Source organism: Jaculus jaculus, chromosome 11 (genome assembly GCF_020740685.1).
Source record: "Jaculus jaculus isolate mJacJac1 chromosome 11, mJacJac1.mat.Y.cur, whole genome shotgun sequence".
Classification (NCBI taxonomy): Eukaryota; Metazoa; Chordata; class Mammalia; order Rodentia; family Dipodidae; genus Jaculus; species Jaculus jaculus.
The window spans coordinates 61,863,381-61,874,831 of NC_059112.1; the positions used below are offsets into that span (position 1 = coordinate 61,863,381).

The window sequence follows — 11,451 nt, forward strand, 5'->3', positions numbered from 1 at the left end:
AGTCCTCATGGCCAGATGCCTCAGCAGTCCCAACCCAGCACTGCAGATGGTGCCAGAAAGCCTGGAGGCTTCCTGAGGAGCCACTGGGTTTCGATCCATGTGGGTCTTCAGTTGATGCTGGTCTTTAGTCTGCACTGGTCTTCAATCCATGCTGCCAGCGAGCAGCTCCAGCAGCCAAGTGGAAGGGAGGAAGGGAGGAAGGGAGGAAGGGAGGAAGGAAGGAAGGAAGGAAGGAAGGAACTCTTTTTACCCAGAGCTTCCTTATATCAAGTCCCCCTCTGAGCAGGGCTGCCCACTCTGAGGGAAGGGCTCACCCTGGGGGAAAGACTTCCTCCTTTAGCTGATTCTTCCTAGAAGCAACCTGTGGATTACTAAACAGATGGGAAGAGTATGGTTTGGGAGGGTGGCATGTTGGGAGATACTGGCTTGGCAACAGGTATTATCTTCCTTCACAGCTCACTGGCTAGAATTATTCACATGGCTCTCCCTAAATACAGCCAGGTACTGCTGTGACCAGAAGGTAATTAGAATTTGTGGTGACCAGCAGTGACTACAGCACCCTATCCCAGGGAAGCTGTAGTTCTAGCTATACAGAATGTGGACAGCCAGCCAGTTGAAGACCATAGGAGCAGATAGCAAGAAGCAAGGTCAAGTCTTGTGTGTTCCTGATCCTGTGTCCCTATAATCTTCAGCTGGATTCAGAGCTCTTCAGGGTGGTCCCTCCTGTGACCAGACTTTTGTCACTGCTTTGTGTAGGTTGTACCATGGGTGGTGGTATTGTGTATATGTTTTGGGAGAGGGGAATGTTCTTCTGTGAGTTCTGCTAGAATTAAACTTTCTTCCATGGCATCATCTCAACTGACAAACCCTCAGATAGTGAAGCCTTAGTAGTTCTTGTGGTCTTAGCCAGCTCTGACCAAGCGCAGGACCAGCAAGTTGGAAATACAATATTTTGCCCCCGTTTCTCATCAGAGCTTGTCATACCACCTGACTCCCTGACCTCTGAGAGTAGGTTAGGTAACACCTCTGTGCTCCCATAGAGCTTTCTTCTATAAGGAAGTTTGATGAGGACACCCATAGCACCCTAATATGGAGCAGAAAGGTCCAGCTTGAGGTGGTGGCCACAGCATAGGGAAGCTATCTAAGAACCCCAAGAGGTCTTGCTGCATAGCTGTCTGACCTGACTTCCAGAGCCAGGAAAGGGGCAGAGGGCCTGAGCCTGAGGTACTTGGGGATCTGTAATAAAAACTTAGCAACCAGTCAGATGCAACTTTGATACACTGCCATGTAAGACTACCTGCCTCTTACAAGGACTCCTTACCACATATTGTGCTGAGAAAATGCAAGATTCCATTGATCCTCCAACTGCTGGCAAGGCAGGTTTCACTTCAGGAATTGGGATTGCATTGCAAGTGTGACCAGAATCATATGGAAGAGAAACTAAAGGGACAATACTTGGCAAACTAACATATGAATCACTACTACAATGAATCATGCAATGGAAAAAAGCCAAAGAGTTAACTCAGTGAAGAGTCAGTGTATGTAGGGTCCTGGATTTCAACCCCACCATTCTAAGGACAGTATGCAGATTTGGATGTTTACACAGGAAAAGACTTCCAAATCATATTATCAAATACAAGGGGTGCATTAACAGGTTTGCAGTATACTACTACTTGCTTATGAAAGTTAGGAGCCAGATACAGTGTTACATGCTTATTAATTCCAGTATTGCAGAAGCTGAGGCACAGATACGGAGTTTGAGGCAGGTCTGTGCTACGAAGATCCAGTCTAAACACATGTACTATTATTGGTAGAGTTATACAAGTAAATGGCTCCTTTAAAGGGGAAATGGGGAAAAAAGTTAGAAAGGTGTATTGCTTTTCTATCTTGAATTTTGTGTCACTTGTTACATATTACCCGTTCTAAAAATCAACTACCCAATGCAATGTGCTATCTGTAACAGAAAATGCACACTTGTGGAAAACTGGAAATACAGTAATAAACTATGTAGCTAATATTATTGCACCATTGTCAAACTTAAGATTGGGCAATGTACCAAATACAACTTTTTGGTTGTTGCTTCCTAACTGAAGTTCCACTGGACTGATTTTTTTTCTTTCCACTAGTAGAACATAAAATTTCAATGTCTGGTTTTCTGTTCTGTGTGTCTGGCACATCTCCCATTCTTTCTGACCTTGGAAGCTGTGCTCACAACTCAGTACCAAGCTCATGCTCAAGAAAGCTTTCTTATACCTCTGCATCAATGTCCTCTAAGACAGTACCATATTAGAACTCCTATTCACATGTGTCAAGCTTCTCCAGGATGCAAACTATGCAGGTCAGATTTTTTTTTTTTTAACCTATTAGCACCTGTGGAAATAAACCCACTATTGGAGAACATGATAGAGAAGCTAGGCTGGGCTGCCCTCACCCCAGCAGCCACCACTTCAGAGTGAAAGAGGAAAGCCCTTTGGAAATGGGCCGCTCAGAAAAGAAGAGTGACTGGCCAAGGTTATTGCTAAGTAGAGGTATTTCCCTTGAGGGTCATTACAGAGTAATTAAGGGATTCAGTCCTTTTCTGAATCTGCATGAAGCTAGGGCATTATCACATCTACTGTATGTTGCTGTACTACAGTTCCATTTTATCACTGTCTCCCCAGTGGAAGGACGAATCAAGAATATATTCTTAGTTGGATGACTGGAGTTCTTTGGCTGTCTTAGAAGACAAGAGGACACCAGGCTTCCACAAAGTTCCTTTTTGTACTAAGAATCAAGGATCTTCTTTCCCACCTGGACCCCACAGTAGTATAGTGCACCCTTTTGACCAGAAACTGCATGATGTCCACCCCCATTTAACCATAAGGATAATCAAGGCAAAAGAATTCATTCCTAAAATTTAGTAACCTTCAGCCAGGCATGGTGGCATACACCTTTAATCCCAGCACCAGAGACATAGGAAGTTTGCTGTGAATTCAAGGCCAGCTTGAGACTACAGAGTGAATTCCAGGTCAGCCTGGCTAGAGCAAGACCCTACCTCGAAAAAACAAAAGTAAAAACAAAAACATCAGTAACTTTCTAGGTTTTGTTTTTTTCAAGCAAATATTTTTATTAACATGGTAAGATTTTTCTTTTTTCAAAACATGGCAGGGTTTTGACCTCAAATGCTTATCAGGTCTGCTACTCAAATAAACTTAAAGCTTGACTACCTTGAAGATACCAATTCCTTGCCCAGCTTGGAGTCCGTTGCATATAGTTCCATGCTTTCCTTCCTAACCCATCTTTGTAGGTAGTATCTTTAATTTTATGCCCAGAATCCCCTCAAATACATGGGATTATGGACATCAAATCTTACAGAAAAAGAGCGGAGTTAGGTTGTCCAAGATCACACAGATTACAATATAGTGTACCACATAAAATTTTAAACTTTGCACAAAATACATCTCTCCTCCTTTGGTCTCACACAGAAATTAAAAGTCCCCCAATACAAACATACTATCCTCCTTTCTTCCAGTTCATCAGTCCTAGCCAGTAGGGCCCATCTGCAGTTCCAGTTGAAATCTGGTCCCTTCAACAGATGCTGCATGAAGTTGTCTTCTAGAATGAATGCAGCTCCTTCAGCACCTCCAGATCCCGTGAACTCCAACTCTTATAGAGTCTAGAGTCACACATAGACCGGAAGACTGGGAGCTAACAGGTCACACATGAAAGAGCAAAGCACCTCAAAATTCAGAAATAACTCAAAGCCCAGGAACAAATGTGACTGCCGCAAGAGCTTACAATCTAGGCTCTAATTCCTGTATGTGAGAGAGTATGTTCCAAATAAAATTTACTTCCCCAACAAAAACATTTAACAGCCAAAACTATCTCGAGGTCATCAACTGCAGACCACAGCAGAAACGCAGTGAATAAGTGAAGACAGAGGAGGAAAAAATAATAAAGAGGCTCTCTGGTTCAGCTTCTCCAGGGTGTCAGCCAGTCGCCATCACTCAACCAGAATCCATTGGCTGGAAACCTACAGCATATCGGGAGAGAGCCATCACCGAGAGATTAATTACACGCGCGAGCAAGTCACACAAACCCAGTCTCTTCTGGAGGCCACCTTACTCATCCCAGGCTCCTGGTAAAATCTGGACTCTTCCAACCGCCTTCCCGGTACCATTCGTCTTTCCCACCCCCGGCCGGACTGACTAATTCTATGATCGATTCTGCTCCCCTGGCGACTCTAATTTATCATGTGGCCACCTTGGGTCACAACCGAAGCCCGGACGGCGTCGGATAGCGAGCCTCCCTTCCCCACTGCCTCACGGAGGGAGCCGGCGTTGCCGCCCCCAGCCTCCCACGCGGGTCCCCGGCTCACCTTCCGCGGCCGAGGTTCCCTCACGCCGACTCGCTCTTTTCTATCCGCCGCACCAGCTGCACCAGCATCTCGGCCATCTTCGCCGTCTCGCGGGCCTTCTCGTCGGCCTGCTCGCCCCTGCGCGCCGCGTCGGCGCTCTGCAGGTGGTTCAGGGCGCTCTCCTCCGACGCCTCCACCTGCGTCTTCATCTGGATCAGCATATTGTCCATCTCCCACAGCTTGCCCCGGTTGCGCCCCGGCGCCCGGCCGCGCCCGCGCGTCAGCGACGCGATATCCTCGCGCATCTCGTGGATGACGGGCAGCAGGAACTGCTCGAAGTCCTCCTCGGGCTCCAGCACCTCCACCTCCTCGGGCTCCGCCAGCTCCACCACGTCCAGGGGCCGCATCTCCAAGACGCTCCGGAAGCGCGCGGTCGACGTCTGCGGGACACAAAGCGGACACTCACGGTGCTCAGCAACTGAGCTCCTGGATCTACCTTCAAACTTTCCCCCTTTTAAAACTTTTCTCCGCAAAGAAGCCCCGAAGAGGAGTTACTGAACAGAAGAGAAGAGGCAAACAAAATGGAGTCGCGGCCGTCAACCAGCGCTCTTCGAGCAGCGGCCCCTTTCACGACATCTCCGCGCCTCTCTTTACGGTTACGCTGCAAAGCACGGGCACACGCCGGTCCATAAAGGGGCGGGGCGAGCGACGCCATGGTCCCACACGCCTACCCAGCGCCCCTTCCCTTCCCTTCCCTTCTGAAGCCCCACACCTTATTTTTGGGTTTGCAGATGAGCGCTTCTGGATGGCTGTGCTTGGAGGAGGGTTCTGGGTTGGACTGTTTACGTTGTATTGTTTTTACTTTTTCTGTTATTTTTTTTTTTTTTTTTCGGTTTTTAAGGCAGGATCTCACTCTAGCCAAGGCTTATCTGGGGTTCACTCGGTAACTGGCTTGGAACTCTCAGTCCGACCTCAACGTCCTGAGTGCCTAGAATACAGGCCTCATCCACCATGCCTGGCTTTATGTGGGTACTGGGGAATTGAACACAGGCTGACAGGGTTTTGCAAGTAAGTGCCTTTAACCATTCAACCACCTCCCCAGCCCTGAAATACTCCTTTATGTTAATGTATAATTTTTTTATTGACCACTTCTATACTTACATACAATAAACTCTGATAATTCCCATCCCTCCCCCACTTTCCCCTTCACAAGTCCACTCTCCATCATATCCCCTCCCTCTCTCTGTTGATGTCATCATTTTTTCCTCCTGTTATAAGGGTATTGTTAAGGTATTATTAGGCACTGCAAGGTCGTGGATACTGAGGCCATTTTCTGTCTGGACAGTTACATATATGCAATACCATCCCCTTAAGTACTTCCCCCTCCTTCCTCCCTTATAGCCTTTTTCTAGCTTAGGGGCCCCTGCTACCAAGTTTTGATTCCAGTTCACACACAAGTCTAAACATTTGTAGCTAGGATCCACATATGAGAGATGTGACATTTGGCTTTCTGGGTTACTACCTCACTTAGTGTAATCCTTTCCAGATCCATGCATTTTCCTGCAAATTTCATTTTTCTGTACCACTGACTAAAGCTCCATTGTGTTAATGTACCACATCTTTATTATCCACCTGTTAAGGGACATCTAGGCTGGTTCTATTTCTTAGCTTTTGTGAATAGAGCAGCAATAAACATGGTTGTGCAAGTATCTCTAAGGTAGTGAGAAGAGTCATTAGGATATATGATTAGTGCTATAGCTGGATCATATGGTAAATCTATTGTTAGCTGTCTAAAGTACCTCCATGCTGATTTGCACAATGGCTGTACCAGACCACATTCACACCAGCAGTGTAGAAGGGCTCCCCTTTTTCTGCATCCTCGCCAATAATTATGGTCATTTGTTTTCTTGACAATAGCCATTCTGACAGGAGTGAGATGGAATCTCAAAGTAGTTTTACTTTGCATTTCCCTGATGGCTAAGGATGTAGAACACTTTTTTAGATGTTTATACGCCATCTGTATTTCTTCTTTTGAGAGCTCTCTATTAAGTTTGATAGCCCATTTTTAATAGGTTTATTTGATTTCTGACTGTTTTATTTTTGAGTTCTTTGTATATTAACCCTCTGTCAGATGTGTGACTGGCAAAGATTTCCCCCATTCTGTAGGTCGTTTCTTTGCTCTATTCAGTGTCCTTTGCTATACAAAAGCTTTGTAATTTCATGAGTTCCCAGTAGATGATTAGTAGTTGAGCAACCGCAAAAGTGATCCTAGGTGTTGGGTTGAGTGCTATGAGAGTATTCTGGTAGGCTGGATGAAACAAAATACAGGCAACTTCTAAAATTTAACAAAACAATATACACAGAGTATTTATGCAAGAGCAGGTATTAAAACAAACAGATCCTCTAACAAAATCAAAGTTCCTAAGGATGTGTGTTGCCCTACACCCTTAATCCTGTCAACTGAGAGGCTAAGATTTCTGGTCTGTTGAGGGTCCCAAGGTCAGCTTGTGACCAAGTAAGACCCTGCCCCAATGAATGGACAAAGGCACTATGAATCCAGAAGCAACAAATGCCAACCCCCCAATACACCTTATTTAAGAATGGCAAATCTGACCATCTATCAGGTTTAAACACATAATTTACCCTGACAAGAAAGATGCAATTAGCACTTCCAATGCAAGCCTGTATACTAGGCTTTATTTGTTGGGTACTGAGCTGGTGTAAGCCCAGTTACCTTTTGGGATGGCTTTGGTCTCAGCAATGCTGCACACCCACTTGGATCTGTCTTTTCTATTTTGTGGGCTAAGGTATCCTGGCTGGATTGGTGGATTACTACTCTGAAAGCCTGTACTGGGTGGTGTGTAGGTAAATTCCCTTTTCCAGGTCTCCGGTGCTTGCTGTAGATGTTGGCTGAAGTTGTTCCACAGGTCCCCGCGATTCTCTCCCTCAATAGCTGCTCAGCTTGCCCCTGATGTCCTCCCCTTCAGGTTTCTTGAGTTTGTGAGGAGGCTGGTGTGTGTGGTAAATCCCCTCACCTGGCTATCCTTGTGGCTCAGGCAGAGCCTGGTTACTGCAGCTGCATACTCCTTGTGCTGTCACTGTTGGAGCCACTTCTGCCTGCTTCTATGGTCTCTAGATGTTCTGAATCTTTCGTACTTCTTTGCTGTGGTTGATAATTTCTTACACGCCTTTACGTTTTTGTAGAAGAGTGTATTTTGATGTTTTTTTTTTTTCTTCTTTTTCTCCCCTAGGCTGCTTTGGCATGGTTCCTATGTCACCATCTTAACTGGAAGTCTCAGGTTTACATTTTTTAAAATTCAATATTACTAGTTTCTAATTCCATTTAAGTATTCATAGTTATATGGTATCATTCTTAGCTTCTTGCATTGCACTGTCTGTGTGCTTTTTGGTTTTCAATATTTTATTTATTTGTGAGCAGAGGGAAAGAGATGAATCTGAGAGAGAGAGGGAAGGGAAGAGGAGGGGGGAGGAGAGGAGAGGAGAGGGGAGGGGAGGGGAGAAAGAAAGAAGAGTTAGGGCCTCCAATGGCTGTAAATGAATTCCAAATGCATGAATCTCTTTGTGCATCTGGCTTTACGTGTGTACTGGAGAATTGAACCCAGGTCGTTAGGCTTTTCAGGCAAGCATTTTAATCGCTGAGCTATTTATTCCCAGCCCAGGTTTACAGTTTTTAAAGAGAAAGAGAAAGAAGCAGATAAAAAGAGAGAATGGACGAGAATCTTAGGTCATCTAGCTCCCCTCCTGTAAATCCTGGCAGCAGGCTCTCAGCTGGTTTTAACTTGATTCACAATCAGAAGTGCCTGGGTTTCTCTGGCAGACAAATCCTGTTCTCACCACATGAAGCCACGTGTCTGGTCTGTCCTTAGGACCAGCACACCCAGGGCCCAGTTGGTGTTGAAAAGCCTGGCCTTTAATCCCTTCTGGATTGAGGGCTCGGGGGGGGGGGGGGGGTTTCCTGAACAGAATTTAGCACACATTAGAAAATTTGCTTTAACAGTTACTCACACAGAACTTGAAGGAAGAATGTGAATCTCCTAGTCTCTTGAGACTGTTCCCACACAGAAACCCAGCATGCATGCTAGGTTTGTTTTCCAGTCATAAATCAGAGTTAGGATTCAGAGCAACAATGGCCACGAGAATGCTTTTCAGTACCAACCACAGGCATATATAGTACTTATCCTTTAATTAGGCTTGGTTGCTATCCTAAAAATTAGTCCAACTTCTCAGTTTTCTTGACATATTAGAGAAGGCTATGCCACATATTCTTTTGTATGAATAAGAATAAATGGCTTAAATGATAAAGATAGATACAGAACCTATTAGGCCAGTCAAAATGCAGTCTGGTCACAGCCTCCAGCTCTGTGTGCCCTACCAATACAGACAAACTGGTGAGCATGGGATCCACAGAAAACCTTTCTCCTTAGTGAGAATTCAAGACAGTTTAGTCCTCTAACAGTAAACAATTTCTTACTATGCAGCGGTCACACTCCTTGATAATTATCAAATGAATTCAACTTACCTGTCCTCACATGTTTATACCAGATTTATCTACAATTTTCTCACACTGAAAAATAAGCAACCTTCAGTAGGTGTGTGGATAAAAATGTGGTGCATCCAGACAATGGAATATTATTCAGCAATAAAAAGAAATGGCTATCAAGCCATGAAAAGGACAGAGGACACTCAAATGCTTGTCACTAAGTGTAAGACTTCTGCCTGTGTATCTCCAATAGTATTCTAATTGTATGACCTGGAAAGGGCAGATGAGGGGGGCAGTAAGAAGATGGGTGATTGGTCAAGGAGGGAGAGACAGGCAGAACACAATTTTCCAGGCAGTGAAACTAAGCGATTCTGTAGTGGTGGACACATATCATATAATTGTCTAAACCCACAGAATGTCCACCACCAAGTGTGAATCCTAATAAAAAAGCAAAAACTAGGTGATAATGATGTACAGTGTGGCTCCACTCTTGTGCAGAGATGTTGATGGAGAGTATGGTGGAGTGCATGTGGGAATTCTGCACTTTCTGCTCACTTATTCTGGAATCCTAAAAATACTATAAAGAATAATGTTGACTTAGGGCTGGGAAGAAGCCCTGCACTTAAAGGTGCTGGCTACCAAAGACTACTGTCCCCAGTTCAGTTCCCCAGTATCCACGTAAAGCCAGATGTACAAAGTAGTGCATGCATTTGAAGTTTGTTTGCACTGACAAGAGGCTCTGGTGTGCCCATTCTCCTCCCCCACCCTCTCTCACTCACTCTCTCTCTCTGTGTTGTCTCTCTGTGTCTCAAATAAATAAACATTAAGAAAGAATAATGATTCAAAAGGAGGGGAAGGAGGAGAACTAAGTGGTTCAAACTGGGCAGATGAATTGAAAGCAAAGTCTTTGTTAGGATGAGATCCAATGGGCCCCTCAGTCAGTGCAGGGTGTGCAGTATTCATTATAGCTGTCTCTGGCTTTTTGTTTTGTTTTGTTTTCTCCATTAAGTTTCTTTTTAAATAGTTTTATTTATTTGTAGGAGAGAGCGCATGGGCATGTCAAGGCCTCTAACCATTGCAAACAAACTCCAGATGCACACACCACTTTGTGCATTTAGCTTTATGTGGGTACTGAGAAATTGAACCTAGGCCAACAGGCTTTGCAGGCAGCACCTTTAACCACTGACCAATCTCCTAAGCTCCTCTCCATTAAGTTTATGTTCTTTTCTTTATTATTTCCTGTCTTACCCTCTCTGCTTTGCATGGGCCACCTGTATAACTTAGTTCTAAGTGTTTGTTGATTATGATTATGAATCTTTTGTTTCTGCTTTTGTTCTTTCAGATAGAATCTCATGGCCTTGAACTCACTGTGTAGCTTAGATAACTTTCTGGCTGTACCTTCCAAGTGTAGGATTACAGGTGTGTACCAACCATGACTGACTGACTTTGGATTTTTTATTATAGACACATGCCACCACATCTGTCTAATTATGACTTTTTGTTATAAATTATTTCAGCTATATTTTTAAAAATTTCAACCACTTGAATGTTTCTCTTCAAAGTTTGCTTAGAGCTTGAGTTCTGTTTTTATTTATTTATTTATCACAGAAAGAGGGAAGGAGGAAGGGAGAGAGAGAGAATAGGGGCGCCTGGGCCTCCAGCCACGAACTCCAGATGCATGCACTCCCTTGTGCATCTGGCTAACATGGGGCCTGGGGAATTGAACCTGGGTCCTTTGGTTTTGCAGACAACCACCTTAACTGCTAAGACATCCCTTCAGCCCTGGAGTTCTATTTTATACTAATTCTTTCAACTATGTCAAGATTTGTCTAGTGGCTAGGCCAGTTTTGCACATTTTGCACGTGTCAGTGGAGAGAGGTACTCTCCACAGTTGAGTACAGAGCTTCTTGTGTGCCTACCACCCATTTCCCTGCCTCTGCTGCTGCAGTAGTGTCCTGTGATGGTATGTCTACAAGACAGTCTGGAGTCTGCTCACAGCCCTCAGCTTTGTGGTGTACTACTGAGTTTCTGTTTGGAATCATTTTTCATTCTCTGGATTCTTTAGAAGTTAGCCAGGTCAAAGATGTGGTTTTGAAAGCAGCTTTACTGTAGGCAGGCAGCCCCAGGGCATGGGAGCTATGGTCTGAGAACAAACACAGATACAAGTCAAGTATTTTTAGTTAGTAAATGTTATGTTAATGAGAACTTACTTTTTCTCAAACTGGAAACTGGAGAACAGTTTGTACTGGGCCAAATGAAGCAAGGTGGGCCATGAGGGGGAAGAATTAGAACTCCAAGTTCCATGGCTCAAGTCCAAATCTGTGTGGGGGAGACATGAGTTTTGATTCCTTCTTGATGCTTTGGGAGGAGGTGATGCTGAACACACAGTGCTTAGAGGTGGGAAGCATAGACCATTCTTAAATTACTGCCCGAGAGGCCACAGACCCTGGATACTTGTGAATACCTAGAAGAGAACCAAAGGTCCTCACACATCTGGGGTCCTATATTCTGCTGGTCCAGAGAGTAGATGGCCAGAGGCTGCTCCACTGTCCACAACTGCAAGTACTCTGATACTGTGGCCTAAATGTGACCCTCTCTGAGTCATAGGCTGACA

General features: G+C 44.7%; 1 protein-coding gene across 1 annotated transcript; it reads right to left on the reverse strand.

Moving 5' to 3' along the window:
* Positions 1–3,080: 3,080 nt before the first annotated feature.
* Mrfap1 (Morf4 family associated protein 1) lies at positions 3,081–4,959 on the reverse strand. Its single transcript, XM_004655984.2, has 2 exons — positions 4,358–4,959; positions 3,081–4,012 (listed from the first exon to the last, which is right to left on the reverse strand). Exon 1 carries the CDS (start codon positions 4,741–4,743, stop codon positions 4,378–4,380), a length of 366 nt encoding a protein of 121 aa, XP_004656041.1. The 5' UTR covers positions 4,744–4,959; the 3' UTR covers positions 3,081–4,012; positions 4,358–4,377.
* Positions 4,960–11,451: the final 6,492 nt, after the last annotated feature.

What these genes read in the sequence shown, in the direction of transcription:
- Mrfap1 (XM_004655984.2), bottom strand. Translation starts at nt 4,743, where the DNA reads ATGCGGCCCCTGGACGTGGTGGAGCTGGCGGAGCCCGAGGAGGTGGAG.